The 21,767-nt window shown below is 41.0% G+C and overlaps 1 protein-coding gene across 1 annotated transcript in view; it reads right to left on the minus strand.

Annotated features, from left to right (window-relative positions):
* Window positions 1-21,378, minus strand: part of LOC120040277 (broad substrate specificity ATP-binding cassette transporter ABCG2-like) — a 40,120-nt gene extending 18,742 nt beyond the window's left edge. Inside the window, exon 1 of the mRNA XM_038985473.1 lies at window positions 21,179-21,378. Coding sequence (XP_038841401.1) covers window positions 21,179-21,378 — 200 coding nt within the window. The remainder of the gene's footprint in view (window positions 1-21,178) is intronic.
* Window positions 21,379-21,767: the final 389 nt, after the last annotated feature.

Genomic DNA, 21,767 nt, shown 5'->3' on the forward strand with positions numbered 1-21,767 from the left:
ACCTACAGTACAACACCTACAGTACAACACCTACAGTACAACACCTACAGTACAGTATAACACCTACAGTATAACACCTACAGTATAACACCTACAGTACAACACCTACAGTACAACACCTACAGTACAACACCTACAGTACAACACCTACAGTACAGTACAACACCTACAGTACAACACCTACAGTACAACACCTACAGTACAACACCTACAGTATAACACCTACAGTACAACACCTACAGTACAGTACAACACCTACAGTACAACACCTACAGTACAACACCTACAGTATAACACCTACAGTACAACACCTACAGTACAACACCTACAGTATAACACCTACAGTATAACACCTACAGTACAGTATAACACCTACAGTACAGTATAACACCTACAGTACAGTATAACACCTACAGTACAGTATAACACCTACAGTACAGTATAACACCTACAGTACAACACCTACAGTACAACACCTACAGTACAACACCTACAGTACAACACACCTACAGTACAACACCTACAGTATAAAACCTATAATATAACATCAAGTCAACACAACAGCAGTGCACTATGTAGGGAATATAATGCCAATGGGCCCTGGTAAAAGTAGTGCACTATATAGGGAATATATTTAAATGTTTCATTCTTTATTTATGCAGGTTAAAACCCATTGAGACCAGGGTCTCTTTCTGAAAGGTGCCCTGATCACAACAATACAACACCAATTACAATGTAAGATAAAACATGAATCAATACAAAACACAACAGAAAACTGTTACATTCCTCAGTTACTAGGTCCTTAATCAACACCCTAAGCTGCCTGAGCAGCACCAGAACATCCAGTCGTAATGAGTTCTGCAAAGTTGTTCCAGCAGTGAGGCGCATTAAAACCAAAAGCGGATTTACCTAATTTGGCGCAGACCCAAGGAACCTCGAGATTTAACCAAACCCTGTGAATGTGGTTGGTAACTCATGTTTTTATACTTCAACAACGTAGTTAGGTAAGTTGTGTAGTAGAGTTTGTAAATAAAAAGAGAATAGTGAAGTGATCTAGGGGACTTTTATGAGGACCAGCCATCCTTTAGATACAGGATGTAGTGATGAGTATTAATACTGAGGACCATCCAACCTTTAGATACAGGATGTAGTGATGAGTATTAAAACTGAGGACCAGCCAACCTTTAGATACAGGATGTAGTGATGAGTATTAAAACTGAGGACCAGCCAACCTTTAGATACAGGATGTAGTGATGAATATTAAAACTGAGGACCAGCCAACCTTTAGATACAGGATGTAGTGATGAGTATTAAAACTGAGGACCAGCCAACCTTTAGATACAGGATGTAGTGGTGAGTATTAAAACTGAGGACCAGCCAACCTTTTAATACAGGATGTAGTGGTGAGTATTAATACTGAGGACCAGCCTTTTAATACAGGATGTAGTGGTGAGTATTAAAACTGAGGACCAGCCAACCTTTAGATACAGGATGTAGTGATGAGTATTAAAACTGAGGACCAGCCTTTTAATACAGGATGTAGTGGTGAATATTAAAACTGAGGACCAGCCAGCCTTTTAATACAGGATGTAGTGGTGAGTATTAAAACTGAGGACCAGCCTTTTAATACAGGATGTAGTGGTGAGTATTAAAACTGAGGACCAGCCAACCTTTAATACAGGATGTAGTGGTGAGTATTAATACTGAGGACCAGCCTTTTAATACAGGATGTAGTGGTGAGTATTAAAACTGAGGACCAGCCAACCTTTTAATACAGGATGTAGTGGTGAGTATTAAAACTGAGGACCAGCCAACCTTTAGATACAGGATGTAGTGATGAATATTAAAACTGAGGACCAGCCAACCTTTAGATACAGGATGTAGTGATGAATATTAAAACTGAGGACCAGCCAACCTTTAGATACAGGATGTAGTGATGAGTATTAAAACTGAGGACCAGCCAACCTTTAGATACAGGATGTAGTGATGAGTATTAAAACTGAGGACCAGCCAACCTTTAGATACAGGATGTAGTGATGAATATTAAAACTGAGGACCAGCCAACCTTTAGATACAGGATGTAGTGATGAGTATTAAAACTGAGGACCAGCCAACCTTTAGATACAGGATGTAGTGATGAATATTAAAACTGAGGACCAGCCAACCTTTAGATACAGGATGTAGTGATGAATATTAAAACTGAGGACCAGCCAGCCTTTAGATACAGGATGTAGTGGTGAGTATTAAAACTGAGGACCAGCCAGCCTTTTAATACAGGATGTAGTGGTGAGTATTAAAACTGAGGACCAGCCAACCTTTAGATACAGGAAGTAGTGATGAATATTAAAACTGAGGACCAGCCAACCTTTAGATACAGGATGTAGTGATGAGTATTAATACTGAGGACCAGCCAACCTTTAGATACAGGATGTAGTGATGAGTATTAAAACTGAGGACCAGCCAACCTTTAGATACAGGATGTAGTGATGAGTATTAAAACTGAGGACCAGCCAACCTTTAGATACAGGAAGTAGTGATGAATATTAAAACTGAGGACCAGCCTTTAGATACAGGAAGTAGTGATGAATATTAAAACTGAGGACCAGCCTTTAGATACAGGATGTAGTGATGAATATTAAAACTGAGGACCAGCCAACCTTTAGATACAGGATGTAGTGATGAATATTAAAACTGAGGACCAACCTTTAGATACAGGATGTAGTGATGAATATTAAAACTGAGGACCAGCCTTTAGATACAGGATGTAGTGATGAATATTAAAACTGAGGACCAACCTTTAGATACAGGATGTAGTGATGAATATTAAAACTGAGGACCAGCCAACCTTTAGATACAGGATGTAGTGATGAATATTAAAACTGAGGACCAGCCAACCTTTAGATACAGGATGTAGTGATGAATATTAAAACTGAGGACCAGCCAACCTTTAGATACAGGATGTAGTGATGAATATTAAAACTGAGGACCAGCCAACCTTTAGATACAGGATGTAGTGATGAATATTAAAACTGAGGACCAGCCAACCTTTAGATACAGGATGTAGTGATGAATATTAAAACTGAGGACCAGCCAACCTTTAGATACAGGATGTAGTGGTGAATATTAAAACTGAGGACCAGCCAACCTTTAATACAGGATGTAGTGGTGAGTATTAATACTGAGGACCAGCCTTTTAATACAGGATGTAGTGGTGAGTATTAAAACTGAGGACCAGCCAACCTTTTAATACAGGATGTAGTGGTGAGTATTAACACTGAGGACCAGCCAACCTTTTAATACAGGATGTAGTGGTGAGTATTAAAACTGAGGACCAGCCTTTTAATACAGGATGTAGTGGTGAGTATTAAAACTGAGGACCAGCCAACCTTTTAATACAGGATGTAGTGGTGAGTATTAAAACTGAGGACCAGCCAACCTTTTAATACAGGATGTAGTGGTGAGTATTAATACTGAGGACCAGCCAACCTTTAGATACAGGATGTAGTGATGAGTATTAAAACTATAAAGTGAAGGGTGCTATGGTAGACAACATCCAATGGTTTAAGAGTAGTGGCAGATGAATTCTGGTATATTTTGTCACTATAGTCAAGAACTGTCAGGAAAGTTGACTGTACAATCTGCTTCCTGCTGTTTAGGGAGAAGCAAGATCTATTTAGAATAAAAAAGAAGGCCACTTTAAATATGATCTTTTTAACTAGCTCATCAGTACGTTATTTAAACATTAAATCCTTGACAATTCAAACGCCCAGATATTTATAGGCAGGAACCCAAATGATGGGAGAACCATTAAATTAACTACTATGTAGACTATCTGAAACATTCCTGAGAGAATTTAGAGAACAACATAAATGTAGTCTTGCCCGTATTAAGTACCAGTCTTAAACCAACCAGGGCTTTTTGTAAGTTTAGAGAACAACATAAATGTAGTCTTGCCCGTATTAAGTACCAGTCTTAAACCAACCAGGGCTTTTTGTAAGTTTAGAGAACAACATAAATGTAGTCTTGCCCGTATTAAGTACCAGTCTTAAACCAACCAGGGCTTTTTGTAAGTTTAGAGAACAACATAAATGTAGTCTTGCCCGTATTAAGTACCAGTCTTAAACCAACCAGGGCTTTTTGTAAGTTTAGAGAACAACATAAATGTAGTCTTGCCCGTATTAAGTACCAGTCTTAAACCAACCAGGGCTTTTTGTAAGTTTAGAGAACAACATAAATGTAGTCTTGCCCATATTGTGTACGAGTCTTAAACCAACCAGGGCTTTTTGTAAGTTTAGAGAACAACATAAATGTAGTCTTGCCCATATTATGTACCAGTCTTAAACCAACCAGGGCTTTTTGTAAGTTTAGAGAACAACATAAATGTAGTCTTGCCCATATTATGTACCAGTCTTAAACCAACCAGGGCTTTTTGTAAGTTTAGAGAACAACATAAATGTAGTCTTGCCCATATTATGTACCAGTCTTAAACCAACCAGGGCTTTTTGTAAGGCAACAAAGTCAGATTGCAGCTCTAACAACACCTGTTCTACAGTTGGGGCAACGGCATAACAGGATCATCTGCATACATATAAACATTATGTGTTTTAACAGATAGACCAATATTATGGATATTACAAGTTAACAGATAGAACAATATTATGGATATTACAAGTTAACAGATAGACCAGTGTTATTTATATTATTATGGATATTACTAGTTAACAGATAGACCAATATTATGGATATTACTAGTTAACAGATAGACCAATATTATGGATATTACTAGTTAACAGATAGACCAATATTATGGATATTACTAGTTAACAGATAGACCAATATTATGGATATTACAAGTTAACAGATAGACCAATATTATGGATATTACTAGTTAACAGATAGACCAATATTATGGATATTACAAGTTAACAGATAGACCAATATTATGGATATTACTAGTTAACAGATAGACCAATATTATGGATATTACAAGTTAACAGATAGACCAATATTATGTATATTACTAGTTAACAGATAGACCAACGTTATTTATAATATTATGTATATTACAAGTTAACAGATAGACCAATGTTATGTATATTAATACTGAAGAGAACAGGTCTCAATGCCGCCCCCTCAGGCTTACAAGTGTTGTGAGAATGATCTTTCAGACAGGACACAAGGTGGATTTTCTGATGAGCTTAAGGCTTTCTGGATATTACAGTGCATTTGGAAAATATTCAGACCAACTCGTTTTTTTCCCACATTTTGTTTTACGTTACAGTCTTATTCTAAAATCTACATACAATACCCCATAATGACAACGCAAAAAAAACAGGTTTTTGGAAATGTTTGCAAATTTATTAGAAATGAAAAAACGGAAATATCACATTTACATAAGTATTCAGACCCGTTACTCAGTACTTTGTTGAAGCACCTTTGGCAGCGATTACAGCCTTGAGTCTTCTTGGGTATGACGCTACAAGCTTGGCAAACCTGTATTTGGGGAGTTTCTCCCATTCTTCTCTGCATTTAGAAACTGTTAGTAAATCTAGTGTACATTCAGTAACTGTTAGTAAATATAGTGTATATTTAGTAACTGTTAGTAAATCTAGTGTATATTCAGAAACTGTTAGTTACACTTTTTAACCTGTCTAGCCCCGGGGTTCCGCTAGCGGAACCCCCCCCACACTCCACTGAAAAGGCAGCGCGCGAAATTCAAAAAATATTTTTTAGAAATATTTAACTTTCACACATTAACAAGTCCAATACAGCAAATGAAAGATAAACATCTTGTGAATCCAGCCAACATGTCCGATTTTTTAAATGTTTTACAGCGAAAACACCACGTATATTTATGTTAGCTCACCACCAAATACAAAAAAGCACAGACATTTCTTTCACAGCACAGGTAGCTTGCACAAAACCCCCAAATAGAGATAGAATTAGTCACTAACCAAGAAACAACTTCATCAGATTACAGTCTTATAACATGTTATACAATAAATCTATGTTTTGTTCGAAAAATGTGCATATTTCAGGTATAAATCATAGTTTTACATTGCAGCTGCAATCACAAATAGCACCGAAGCAGCAAGAATAACTACAGAGAGCAACGTGAAATACCTAAATACTCATCATAAAACATTTATGAAAAATACATGGTGTACAGCAAATGAAAGATAAACATCTTGTGAATCCAGCCAATATTTCAGATTTTTTAAGTGTTTTACAGCGAAAACACAATATAGCATTATATTAGCGTACCACAATAGCCAACCACACAACCGCATTCATTCACCGCAAAGGTAGCGATCGCAAAAAAACAGCAAAAGATATAAAATTATTCACTAACCTTGACAAACTTCATCAGATGACAGTCCTATAACATCATGTTACACAATACATATATGTTTTGTTCGAAAATGTGCATATTTAGCGGTACAAATCGTGGTTTTACAATGTGAATACGTAGCCAAACTGCACAAAATTATCCAGATATATTTATGACACTCACCTAATCTAATCAAAGAACTCATCATAAACTTTACTAAAAAATACATGTTGTACAGCAAATGAAAGATACACTAGTTCTTCATGCAATCGCCGTGTTAGAATTCTAAAAATAACTTTAGTACGACATACAGCTTACGTTATAGCGAGACAGCGCCTGCAATGAGGGCGGAAAATAGTACTAAACATTTTCCACAGAAATACGAAATAACATCATAAATGGTTCCTACTTTTGCTGAGCTTCCATCAGAATCTTGTACAAGGAGTCCTTTGTCCAGAATAAATCGTTGTTTGGTTTTAGAATGTCCTTTTCGCCTGTCGAATTAGCAACCAAAGCTAGCCAAGTGGCGCGAAGTTGTCCATCTTCACCAAACGCAGAGAACGGAAAACGCCAAAACTCCCGATAAACGTTCAATAATCTGATAAAAATATATTGAAAAAACATACTTTACGATGATATTATCACATGTATCAAATAAAATCAAAGCCGGAGATATTAGCCGTCTATACCGAAAGCTTTTCAGAAGGCAATCCAGGGTTCCTTCCCGCGCCTTGCTGAACAAAGGAAATTTGGGGTCACGTCATTCCAAGAGCTCTTGTTCGACCTCAAATCAAGCTAGAAACCCCATTCCAGATAGACTGTTGACATCTAGTGCCTGTTGACTGCCTGTTGACATCTAGTGGAAGGCGTATGAAGTGCATGTATATCCATAGATTTCAAGCAAATGAATAGGAAGGCCCTGGAACAGAGCCTCGATTTCAGATTTTTCACTTCCTGACAGGAAGTTTACTGCAAAATGAGTTCTGTTTGACTCACAGATATAATTCAAACGGTTTTAGAAACTTGAGAGTGTTTTCTATCCAATTGTAATAATAATATGCATATTGTACGATCTAGAATAGAGTACGAGGCCGTTTAAATTGGGCACGATTTTTTCCCAAAGTGAAAATAGCGCCCCCTATCCCAAAGACGTTTTAAAGGCAATGATTCCGCGTTCGCAGAGACCGCATTTCCAGGAAACATGTCGACTCAATCAGAATGTACCTTTAAAATGTCAAGGCTACTATAAGGTGCATCCACAGCTGATGGGATTGAATCCTGGCACAGATAGTAGGCATACTGAACACAGATATTACGGAGTTACATTTCATATGAACAAATCAGTCAACTTAAAATAAATTCATTAGGTCCTAATCTATGGATTTCACATGACTGGGAATACAGATATGCATCTGTTGGTCACAGATAATCTTTAAAATAAATTAGCCTCACAATGGGCCTCAGGATCTCGTCACAGTATTTTTGTGCATACAAATTGCCATCGATAAAAATGCAATTGTGTTCGTTGTATGTAGTTGATGCCTGTTCATACCATAACCCCACCGCCACCATGGGGCAATCTGTTCACAGCGTTGATGCCTGTTCATACCATAACCCCACCGCCACCATGGGGCAATCTGTTCACAGCGTTGATGCCTGTTCATACCATAACCCCACCGCCACCATGGGGCAATCTGTTCACAACGTTGATGCCTGTTCATACCATAACTCCACCGCTACCATGGGGCACTCTGTTCACAACGTTGATGCCTGTTCATACCATAACCCCACCGCCACCATGGGGCACTCTGTTCACAGCGTTGATGCCTGTTCATACCATAACCCCACCGCCACCATGGGGCAATCTGTTCACAACGTTGACATCAACAAACCGCTCGCACACACGACGCCACACACATGGTCTGCGGTTGTGAGGCCGGCTGGATGCACTGCCAAATTCTCTAAAATGACGTTGGAGGTGGCTTATGGTAGAGAAATTAACATGAAATTCTTTGGCAAAAGCTCAGGTGAACATTCCTGCAGTCAGCATGCCAATTGCATGCTCCCTCAAAACTTGTGGCATTTTGTTGTGTGACAAAACTGCACATTTTAGAGTGACCTTTTATTGTCCCCAGCACAAGGTGCACCTGTGTAATGACCATGCGGTTGAATCAGCTTCTTGATATCCCACACCTGTCAGGTGGATGGATTATCTTGGCAAAGGAGAATTGGTCACTAACAGGGATGTAAACACATTTTTGCACAAACATTTTGAGAAATAAATATTTTTGTGTGTATGGAAAATATTTATTTAATTTCAGCTCATGGAAACAACACTTTACATGTTGCCTTTATATTCTGTTCAGTGTAGTTGAGCCATGGGAGAATGTTTGTTGTTACATGTTGAGAGTCATCGTTTCCCTATGTAAGACAATGGACTTATGAAAGCAGGGTCCATGTACTGACACATGACCCCAGTCCCAGTGTGTGTGTGTGTGTGTGTGTGTGTGTGTGTGTGTGTGTGTGTGTGTGTGTGTGTGTGTGTGTGTGTGTGTGTGTGTGTGTGTGTGTGTGTGTGTGTGTGTGTGTGTGTGTGTGTGTGTGTGTGTGTGTTTGTATGTGTGTGTCCTCCTGCTGAGCCTCTGAACCAGTCCCTTTCCTTCCTCTGATTCAATAGGTATTATTTAGGAAATGTCTGGGTTTAATATTATTTAGGGTAGTGTCTGTGTGTGTGTGTGTGTGTGTGTGTGTGTGTGTGTGTGTGTGTGTGTGTGTGTGTGTGTGTGTGTGTGTGTGTGTGTGTGTGTGTGTGTGTGTGTGTGTGTGTGTGTGTGTCTCCTCTTAGTTAGTATAGAATTCAACCATAGAATTCTAGTCTCCCCATTATAATAGGATCAGAAAGCATTCTCTCAGACTGATATGGTTCCTCTGTAAAGTCTACAGTAGACTGATATGGTTCCTCGGTAAAGACTACAGTCTATAGTAGACTGATATGGTTCCTCTGTAAAGTCTACAGTAGACTGATATGGTTCCTCGGTAAAGACTACAGTCTACAGTAGACTGATATGGTTCCTCTGTAAAGACTACAGTCTACAGTAGACTGATATGGTTCCTCGGTAAAGACCACAGTCTACAGTAGACTGATATGGTTCTTCTGTATAGACTACAGTCTACAGTAGACTGATATGGTTCCTCTGTAAAGACTACAGTCTGCAGTAGACTGATATGGTTCCTCGGTAAAGACTACAGTCTACAGTAGACTGATATGGTTCTTCTGTATAGACTACAGTCTACAGTAGACTGATATGGTTCCTCGGTAAAGACTACAGTCTACAGTAGACTGATATGGTTCCTCTGTAAAGACTACAGTCTACAGTAGACTGATATGGTTCCTCGGTAAAGACTACAGTCTATAGTAGACTGATATGGTTCCTCTAAAGGCTATAGCATAAAGGCAACTGTGACCTCTTTTTAGCCTACTGTATCATTGAACTCTGATACATAGAAATAGAATGCGTAGATCAACCGTCACCATTTATACTACATGGCATTTCTCCACTCGTTTTGGATCTATGAAGTAATATAATTGCAGGGAGGGGCAACATTGATGGAGGGTGGGGGCCACAAAAATTCTGAAGGCATCAAAAGAGGCAGGTCTGCGTACCCACGTGTGAGAGAGAAAAATGTTCCTTCCTCTCCGGCAACTGAGATTATCTGGTATCAAGGTAAGACCCAAGTGCAGACTGTGTGAAGTAATAATGTTTATTGTAACAACAGGGGCATGCAAACGACAGGTCCAGGCAGGCAGAGGTCAATAATCCAGAGTAGGAGCTAAAGTACAGGACGGCAGGCTCAGGGGCAGGCAGAGTGGTCAGGCGGGCAGGTACAGGGGCAGGAAAGGCAAGGGTCAAAAACCAGAAGGACGAGAAAAAGAGGGGCTGGGAAAAAACAGGCGCTGTCAGGACAAACGCTGGTAAGCTTGACAAACAAGGTGAACTGGCACAGACAAACAGAAAACACAGGTATAAATACCCAGAGGATAAGTGGGGAAGATGGGCGACACCTGGAGGGGGAGGAGACAAGCACAAGGACAGGTGAAACAGATCAGGGCGTGACAGAGATTGGAAGGACGCCTGTATCTTTGTAGTGACTGGGTGTATTGATACACCATCCAATGTGTAATTAATAACTTCACCATGCTCAAAGGGATATTCAATATCTGATAATTTTTTTACACATCTACAAGTCGGTGCCCTTCTTTGCAAAGCAAAACCTCCCTTGTCTTTGTGGTTGAATTTGTGTTTGAAATTCACTGCTCAACTGAGGGATCTTACAGATAATGGTATGTGTGGGGTACAGAGATGAGGTAGTCATTCAAAATCACGTTAAACACTATTATTGCACACAGAGTGAGTCCATGCAACTTATTATGTGACTTGTTAAAACTTCTTAGGGCTGCAATCCCGTTAACGGGATCGATATGACAACAGCCAGTGAAAGTGCAGGGCGCCAAATTCAAACAACAGAAATCTCATAATTAAAATTCCTCAAGCATACAAGTATTTCACACCATTTTAAAGGTACACTTCTTGTTAATCCCACCACAGTGTCCGATTTCAAAAAGACAAACGATTATGTTAGGTCACCACCAAATCACAGAAAAACACAGCCATTTTTCCAGCCAAAGACAGGAGTCACAAAAAGCAGAAATAGAGATAAAATTAATCACTAACCTTTGATGATCTTCATCAGATGACACTCATAGGACTTCATGTTACACAATACATATATGTTTTGTTCGATAAAGTTCATATTTATATCCAAAAACCTCAGTTTACATTGGCGCCATGTTCAGAAATGCCTCCAAAATATCCGGAGAAATTGCAGAGCCACATCAAATAACAGAAATACTCATCATAAACTTTGATGAAAGATACATGTTTTACATATAATTAAAGATAAACTTGTTCTTAATGCAACCGCTGTGTCAGATTTCAAAAAAGCTTTACGGCAAAAGCACAATATTCAATAATCTGAGAAAAGCGTTCAGCCACAAAAGCAAGCCATACAGTTGCTGATCTTCGTCGGAATGCCCTCCCAGGACTCCCACTTCCACAAGAAATGTTTGTTTTGTTCGGTAATGTCCATCATTTATGTCCAAATAGCTACTTTTGTTAGCGCGTTTGGTCAACAAATCCAAAGTCACGAAGCGCGTTCACTAAAAGCAGACGAAATGTCAAAAAGTTCCGTAACAGTCAGTAGAAACATGTCAAACGATGTATTGAATCAATCTTTAGGATGTTTTAACAGAAATCTTCAATAATGTTCCAAACAGAGAATTCCTTTGTCTTCAGAAATGCGATAGAACAGAGCTCGCTCTCACATGAACGCGCATGGTCAGAGCATGTTCAGCTCATGATAGACCTTACTCATTCCCCTCTCCTTCGGCCCCACTTCACAGTAAAAGCATCAGACAAGGTTCTAAAGACTGTTGACATCTAGTGGAAGTCTTAGGAAGTGCAACATGACCCCATTTCAACTGTATCTCCATATCCCACTGTGTATTCGATAGGCGATGAGTTGAAAACCTACAAACCTCAGATTTCCCACTTCCTGGTTGGATTTTATTCTCAGGTTTATGCCTGCCATATGAGTTCTGTTATACTCACAGACATCATTCAAACAGTTTTAGAAACTTCAGAGTGTTTTCTATCCAATACTACTAATACTCTGCATATATTAGCAACTGGGACTGAGGAGCAGGCAGTTTACTCTGGGCACCTCTGGGCACCTTTTCACCCAAGCTACTCAATACTGCCCCTGCAGCCATAAGAAGTTTTAAGCACATTTTTATTCCTAAATTTACAGTATTTAGTCTTGCCACAACAAAGAAGTTGAATACTTATTGACTCAAGACATTTCAGTTTTTCATTTATAATTAATTTGTAAAAATTTCAAAAAACATAATTCCACTTTGACATTCAAATCAAATAAAATTGTATTAGTAACATGCGCCGAAATACAACAGGTGTAGACCTTACAGTGAAATGCTTATTTACGAGTCCCTAACCAACAGTGCAGTTTCAAAAAAATATGGATAAGAATAAGAGATAAAAGTAACAAGTAATTAAAGAGCAGCAGTAAAATAACAATATATACAGCGGGGTGCCGGTACGGAGTCAATGTGCGGGGGCACCGGTTAGTTGAGGTAGTATGTACATGTAGGTAGAGTTATTAAAGTGACTATGCATAGATGACAACAGAGAGTGGCAGTGGTGTGGAGAGGGGAGGGGGGAGGCAATGCAAATAGTCTGGGTAGCCATTTGACTAGATGTTCAGGAGTCTTATGGCTTGGGGGGTATACATTATGAGGTATTGTGTGTAGGCCAGAAACAAAACAATCTCAATTTAATCCATTTTAAATTCAGGTTGTAGCACAACAAATAGTGGAAAAGGTCAAAATACTCCCTGTTTCCGCCATTTATGCCCATATTAAACATATAGGTCATATACAATCTTAGTAATATTGTTAGATTACATGTAGAATTGTTATATTACTTGCTAGAATTGTGAGATTACTTGTTAGATATTTTTAGATTACTTGCGGGATTGTTAGATTACTTGTTAGATTACTTGTTAAATATTGTTAGATTACTTGTTAGATTACTTGTTAAATATTGTTAGATTACTTGTTAGAATTGTTAGATTACTTGTTAGATAACTTGTTAAATATTGTTAGATTACTTGTTAGAATTGTTAGATTACTTGTTAAGTTAACTTGTTAGATAACTTGTTAAATATTGTTAGATTACTTGTTAGAATTGTTAGATTACTTGTTAAGTTAACTTGTTAGATATTGTTCGATTACACGGAACCCAAACCGGCTGCGCGCGTGCGCCATCGTGCATAAATGTATTTTGTCCACCCACACCAAACGCGATCACGACACGCAGGTTAAAATATCAAAACAAACTCTGAACCAATGACATTAATTTGGGGACAGGTCGAAAAGCATTAAACATGAATGGCAATTTAACTAGTTAGCTTGCACTTGCTCGCTAGTTTGTCCTATTTAGCTAGCTTGCTGTTGCTAGCTAATTTGTTCTGGGATATAAACATTGAGTTGTTATTTTACCTGAAATGCACAAGGTCCTCTACTCCGACAATTAATCCACACATAAAACGGTCAACCGAATCGTTTCTAGTCATCTCTCCTCCTTCCAGGCTTTTTCATCTTTGAACTTATATGGTAATTGGCATCTACACTTTCACAGTATTACCACGACAACCGGCAAAACATTTAGTCTTTCAATCACCCACATGGGTATAACCAATGAGGAGATGGCACGTGGGTACCTGCTTCTATAAACCAATGAGGAGATGGCACGTGGGTACCTGCTTCTATAAACCAATGAGGAGATGGCACGTGGGTACCTGCTTCTATAAACCAATGAGGAGATGGCACGTGGGTACCTGCTTCTATAAACCAATGAGGAGATGGCACATGGGTACCTGCTTCTATAAACCAATGAGGAGATGGCACGTGGGTATGTGCTTCTATAAACCAATGAGGAGATGGCACGTGGGTACCTGCTTCTATAAACCAATGAGGAGATGGCACGTGGGTACCTGCTTCTATAAACCAATGAGGAGATGGCACGTGGGTACCTGCTTCTATAAACCAATGAGGAGATGGCACGTGGGTACCTGCTTCTATAAACCAATGAGGAGATGGCACGTGGGTACCTGCTTCTATAAACCAATGAGGAGATGGCACGTGGGTACCTGCTTCTATAAACCAATGAGGAGATGGCACGTGGGTACCTGCTTCTATAAACCAATGAGGAGATGGCACGTGGGTACCTGCTTCTATAAACCAATGAGGAGATGGCACGTGGGTACCTGCTTCTATAAACCAATGAGGAGATGGCACGTGGGTACGTGCTTCTATAAACCAATGAGGAGATGGCACGTGGGTACCTGCTTCTATAAACCAATGAGGAGATGGCACGTGGGTACCTGCTTCTATAAACCAATGAGGAGATGGCACGTGGGTACCTGCTTCTATAAACCAATGAGGAGATGGCACGTGGGTACCTGCTTCTATAAACCAATGAGGAGATGGCACGTGGGTACCTGCTTCTATAAACCAATGAGGAGATGGCACGTGGGTACCTGCTTCTATAAACCAATGAGGAGATGGCACGTGGGTACCTGCTTCTATAAACCAATGAGGAGATGGCACGTGGGTACCTGCTTCTATAAACCAATGAGGAGATGGCACGTGGGTACCTGCTTCTATAAACCAATGAGGAGATGGCACGTGGGTACCTGCTTCTATAAACCAATGAGGAGATGGCACGTGGGTACCTGCTTCTATAAACCAATGAGGAGATGGCACGTGGGTACCTGCTTCTATAAACCAATGAGGAGATGGCACGTGGGTACCTGCTTCTATAAACCAATGAGGAGATGGCACGTGGGTACCTGCTTCTATAAACCAATGAGGAGATGGCACGTGGGTACGTGCTTCTATAAACCAATGAGGAGATGGCACGTGGGTACCTGCTTCTATAAACCAATGAGGAGATGGCACGTGGGTACGTGCTTCTATAAACCAATGAGGAGATGGCACGTGGGTACCTGCTTCTATAAACCAATGAGGAGATGGCACGTGGGTACCTGCTTCTATAAACCAATGAGGAGATGGGAGAAGCAGGACTTTCTGCGTCAGAAATAGGAAGGAGTTCTATTTTAGCCCTTGGCATCGCAGACGCTCGTTGGCGCGCGCGAGCAGTGTGGGTGCAATAATTGAATAACATGCATTTCTAAATTGATTTTGCAACGCTCGCGCACGCGACGTGTCCGGTCTGGTCAGCATGTTACTTGTTAGACTTGTTAGATTACTTGCTAGATATTGCTGCTCTGTCGGATCTAGAAGCACAAGCATTTCACTACATTCGCATTAACATCTGCTAACCATGTGCATGTGACCATTAATATTGACTGACAGGCCTACTGTACTGACAGGCCTACTGTACTGACAGGCCTACTGTACTGACAGGCCTACTGTACTGACAGGCCTACTGTACTGACAGGCCTACTGTACTGACAGGCCTACTTCCTCCAGTGTGGATGCTCGTTTTATACTATAGTTAGGCTATACATAATACTCAAGGTCCTAAACGACATCATAACCGCCATCGATAAGAGACATTACTGTGCAGCCGTATTCGGGCGGGAGGGTGCGGGTAGCAATCGGTTGAAGAGCATGCACTGAGTTTTACTAGCATTTAAGAGCAGTTGGAGGCCACGGAAGGAGTGTTGTATGGCATTGAAGCTCGTTTGGAGGTTTGTTAGCACAGCGTCCAAAGAAAGGCCAGATGTATACAGAATGGTGTCGTCTGCGTAGAGGTGGATCAGAGAATCACCAGCAGCAAGAGCAACATTATTGATGTATACAGAGAAAAGAGTCGGCCCGAGAATTGAGCCCTGTGTCACCCCCATAGAGACTGCCAGACGCCCGTCATAAAAACAGAGTGACATTTAGACACACACACACACACACACACACACACACACACACACACACACACACACACACACACACACACACACACACACACACACACACACACACACACACACACACACACACACACTGAGTAAAAGAGAGCAATGCGTGGGAGGATGCTGTGGTGGACTGACCCATTGATATAGCTAACGTTAGCTAGCTACGTGGTTGACACTGTAGCTAGCTAGTTTAGAAAACGTATCTAGTTGCAACCTAATGTGATAGCTAGTTAGCTATTGTTGCCACACACATCTGAATAATCTGTTCAGTCTTTATGCCAATGAAAAAGAGAGATCATATGGAGAGCTAAAGACAGGAGATTAAACTTTGTCTGTCAGATTCTGGGTTAGCGAAAGCTAGATAGTTAGCTACCTAGCCATTTGATTTGCACCCGCCGTCAAAACACAATTTCAACATTATATCTTAGAAATCCTTAACTTACTCCAGAAATATATAATATTACAAAGGCAGAAGGTAATTAAAGTGTAACTTACCTCTGATCGCATTTGGCTAAGAACCTAATAACAAAAATATCTTCAGGAGTGAAGGCACTTCACTTCAAGACACATGGTGGAGATGCGGTGTTTGACGGACAACTTTGAGAGCCAGTGGATTTAAGAATAATTTTAACACATTTTCATGGGTCAAGGGGGTCAAAAAACAAGGTCAAACATGACGTCGTGATCTTCATGCTGGAAAGTCGGAGCTCTAGAAAAATGGAATTCCAAGTTGGAAGATTATGGAACAACGTTTGGGTCAAAAAAGATACACGTTAATGATGGGTTATGCATAGTAAGCTATTAATTTATAGCCTCCGTCTCTTGCGCAATACGCAGGTACCTGTGCTCTGCTGGCCTCTCTCCTTTAAAAAACACTCCTGAGCCCATGCATGAATAGCTAGACTAAAATAGCTTGCTGGACTTTTCTTTTTTTTTTTTTTCAGTCCTTATACCAATAGACTATTCGAAGAGGGAAGCAAGCTCTTGTTATTTGAATGTTAAATACGGCAGCCAGTAGAACTCACGGGTAGTTTGAAAGAAGAGTGAACGCGTGTTATAGGTAGGTTATAGCTGTCACACCCTGATCTGTTTCCCCTGTCTTTGTGATTGTCTCCACACCCCCCCTCCAGGTGTCGCCCATCTTCCCCCATTATCCCCTGTGTATTTATACCTGTGTTCTCTGTTTGTCCGTTGCCAGTTCGTCTTGTTTGTCAAGTCAACCAGTGTTTTTGTCTCAGCTCCTGCTTTTCCTCAGCTTCACTTTTTCTCGCCCTCCTGGTTTTGACCCTTGCCTGTCCTGACCCTGAGCCTGCCTGCCGACCGGTAGCTTTGCCCACCTCTGGATTATTGACCTCTGCCTAACCTGAACCTGAGCCTGTCTGCCGATCTGTACCTTTGCCCACCTCTGGTTTACTGACCTCTGCCTAACCTGACCCTGAGCCTGCCTGCCGACCGGTACCGTTGCCCCACCTCTGGTTTACTGACCCCTGCCTAACCTGACCCTGAGCCTGCCTGCCGACCTGTACCTTTGCCCACCTCTGGTTTACTGACCCCTGCCTAACCTGACCCTGAGCCTGCCTGCCGATCTGTACCTTTGCCCACCTCTGGTTTACTGACCCCTGCCTAACCTGACCCTGAGCCTGTCTGCCGATCTGTACCTTTGCCCACCTCTGGATTATTGACCTCTGCCTACCCTGACCCAGAGCCTGCCTACCGACCTGTACCGTTGCCCCCCTCTGGATTATTGACCCCTGCCTGCCCTGACCCAGAGCCTGCCTACCGACCTGTACCGTTGCCCCACCTCTGGTTTACTGACCCCTGCCTGCCTTGACCCAGAGCCTGCCTACCGACCTGTACCGTTGCCCACCTCTGGATTATTGACCTCTGCCTAACCTGACCCTGAGCCTGCCTGCCGACCTGTACCGTTGCCCCACCTCTGGTTTACTGACCCCTGCCTGTCCTGACCCTGAGCCTGCCTGCCGACCTGTACCTTTGCCCACCTCTGGATTATTGACCTCTGCCTAACCTGACCCTGAGCCTGCCTGCCGACCTGTACCGTTGCCCCACCTCTGGTTTACTGACCCCTGCCTAACCTGACCCTGAGCCTGCCTGCCGACCTGTACCTTTGCCCACCTCTGGTTTACTGACCCCTGCCTAACCTGACCCTGAGCCTGTCTGCCGATCTGTACCTTTGCCCACCTCTGGATTATTGACCTCTGCCTAACCTGACCCTGAGCCTGCCTGCCGACCTGTACCTTTGCCCACCTCTGGTTTACTGACCCCTGCCTAACCTGACCCTGAGCCTGTCTGCCGATCTGTACCTTTGCCCACCTCTGGATTATTGACCTCTGCCTAACCTGACCCTGAGCCTGCCTGCCGACCGGTAGCTTTGCCCACCTCTGGATTATTAACCTCTGCCTAACCTGACCCTGAGCCTGCCTGCCGACCGGTACCGTTGCCCCACCTCTGGTTTACTGACCTCTGCCTACCCTGACCCTGAGCCTGCCTGCCGACCGGTACCGTTGCCCCACCTCTGGTTTACTGACCTCTGCCTACCCTGATACTGAGCCTGCCTGCCGACCGGTACCGTTGCCCCACCTCTGGTTTACTGACCCCTGCCTGACTTGACCTGTCTTTTGCCTGCCCCTGTTGGATTATCAAACCATTGTTAATTTGACGTTGTCTGCATCTGGGTCTTACCTTCATACCTGATAATAGCAGTTATTTATTCAGACCCGTAACCATTCAATCTTCGTGAAGAGAAGTGAAAGCCTTCTGCATCTAATTCTAGTCCTATATTATTCAAGGATGTCATTAGAATGATGAAGATCAGGACAACAAAATGTATTTCATTTAACTGTTGAAAGCGAGGAAGGAATGACGCAACAATAGAGACAGAGAAGGTAGGCTAAAAACATTAGGGGAAATATTATGAAAGATATATTTGCGTCAGCCTACTAATTATACAAATAGGCCCTATTATATTTCAAAATTAAAATCAAATGTGCCTATACTAGCCTATACTAGCCTATACCAGCCTATACTAGCCTATACTAGCCTATACCAGCCTATACTAGCCTATACCAGCCTATACTAGCCTATACTAGCCTATACCAGCCTATACCAGCCTATACCAGCCTATACTAGCCTATACTAGCCTATACTAGCCTATACTAGCCTATACCAGCCTATACTAGCCTATACTAGCCTATACTAGCCTATACTAGCCTATACTAGCCTATACTAGCCTATACTTGTAACTTTGTAAGCCAAATGTCCTGTATCAGCATCACATGTTCTCTCCCAGCTTCCTGGTTTGAACGAGGTGCGTAATTCCTGTCCACATAATACAGTATAATACAATATAGCACAGTACTATAGTTGAAACTGAAGAAAGACTAGCCTACTGGAGCTGGTTTCATTTATTTACCCACGAGAGCATATAGCTAGCTACATCTATGGGCTTTTATGTTTTCCTGTCGTGAGTAATGTGCAGTAGCCTATATCATATACTGTATGTATTGGATAATGATACAAACATTTCAGCTTCTTTGGGCTTTGGCTCATTAAATGTCTTTAATGTACGGCTCATAAAATGGCTTTAATGTACGGCTCATTAAATGTATTTAATGTAGGGCTCATTAAATGTGTTTAATGTAGGGCTCATTAAATGTATTTAATGTAGGGCTCATTAAATGTCTTTAATGTATGGCTCATTAAATGTCTTTAAGGTATGGCTCATTAAATGTATTTAATGTAGGGCTCATTAAATGTATTTCATGTAGTGCTCATTAAATGTCTTTAATGTATGGCTCATTAAATGTCTTTAAGGTATGGCTCATTAAATGTATTTAATGTATGGCTCATTAAATGTATTTAATTTAGGGCTCATTAAATGTCTTTAATGTAGGGCTCATTAAATGTCTTTAATGTAGGGCTCATTAAATGTCTTTAATGTAGGGCTCATTAAATGTATTTAATGTAGGGCGCATTAAATGTATTTAATTTATGGCTCATTACATGTCTTTAATGTATGGCTCATTAAATTTCTTTAATGTATGGCTCATTAAATGTCTTTAATGTATGGCTCATTAAATGTCTTTAATGTATGGCTCATTAAATGTCTTTAATGTAGGGCTCATTAAATGTCTTTAATGTAGAGCTCAATAAATGTCTTTAATGTAGGGCTCATTAAATGTCTTTAATGTAGGGCTCATTACATGTCTTTAATGTAGGGCTCATTACATGTCTTTAATGTAGGGCTCATTAAATGTCTTTAATGTATGGCTCATTAAATGTCTTTAATGTAGCTCTTCAGGCTTGAATTTTTTTGATCAAAGCTCTTATCAAATCCAGATATAGACCCATTAATATGCTTTATATGCTTTTGAATGGCACTTCCAGTTTTGGCGGGAAATACCGTGTTACCCTACCGGAAAATATTCAACCTTAATATTCAGGTCCCGATTGGTCAACAAGCTTATTTGACATGTGAAATAGTGTTATTTTATGTGTATCTTTTTGACACGCAAATACCTACCCAAACAAGGTTCAATAGAAGACAGTTCAAAAACACATTTTTCACAGTCGGAGCGTGTTTTTTTTTTCTTCGAGTTCCCAGTTGTCTTGAACGCAGAATAAAGGGAAATCAATAGTATCGATTCATGTAAAAAAAAAAATAAAAAAAATCACACATTTGGAGTTAGGTTTTCATCCAACTGTAATTGAAGTGATTTGGTCCAATGTAACAGAGTAATAAGTTACTTCCTTCAGAAATTACTTGAGTAAGAGTACAGCCCACAGAAAGTAACTAGAAAAGTAGTTTACTAGTTCGTCCAAAAATTTAGAAGGGCAGAAGTCGGACAGATTTGAGTCGACTCTGGCATATGCGGGATAAGCGGCTGTAACCGCTGGGCCACACAGGTACTGAACCTATTGTTTATTCTGATTATTGTTTGCCTTGAACCTATAATAAAACAATGGATCTAAAAAATAAAAAAAAGATTTTCCATAACGAACATAGATCTACCCCTTATAGATATTGTCCATTTATCCGTGTACATAGGTTACTTCAACCGAAACACATTGGACTTGCTGTCTGTTAATACAAACACGGCGTCCAGCTGCCCCCTGGTGGCGGATTCTAAATATTAAGAAATCCATTTAAAATCCTTCTGCAGGATTATTTTCTTCCTGCGACGAAATGGGTCGTATTAAGATCCGACATTTGTATAAAACTGATTAAATCTCAACAACAGTGTCTAGTCGACTTACTTCAGATCTATGAGAATGTCTTTGGTGGTAGTCTTCCTCTTCATACACAGACAGCCGCTCCTCTTCGTCACCTTATAGTGGATGTTATGGAAACTAATGGTTGAACCGTGAGGAGACATGGCGGTACCGGTAGACTCAGGAGACCCGTTAGTCCCTCGGTCCTCCATCACCAGGATGTGGCTGTTGTACTTCTGCGACATTCTGATGGTCCTGTCTGAAATGAGACAGCGAGGTAGCCTGTGGGAATAATTACAGGGACATGTCTGTCAGAGATTAGACAGCGAGGTAGCCTGTGGGAATAATTACAGGGACATGTCTGTCAGAGATTAGACAGCGAGGTAGCCTGTGGGAATAATTACAGGGACATGTCTGTCAGAGATTAGACAGCGAGGTAGCCTGTGGGAATAATTACAGGGACATGTCTGTCAGAGATTAGACAGCGAGGTAGCCTGTGGGAATAATTACAGGGACATGTCTGTCAGAAATGAGACAGCGAGGTAGCCTGTGGGAATAATTACAGGGACATGTCTGTCAGAGATTAGACAGCGAGGTAGCCTGTGGGAATAATTACAGGGACATGTCTGTCAGA

The sequence above is a fragment of the Salvelinus namaycush genome, unplaced genomic scaffold, assembly GCF_016432855.1.
Source record: "Salvelinus namaycush isolate Seneca unplaced genomic scaffold, SaNama_1.0 Scaffold339, whole genome shotgun sequence".
Lineage (NCBI taxonomy): Eukaryota > Metazoa > Chordata > Actinopteri > Salmoniformes > Salmonidae > Salvelinus > Salvelinus namaycush.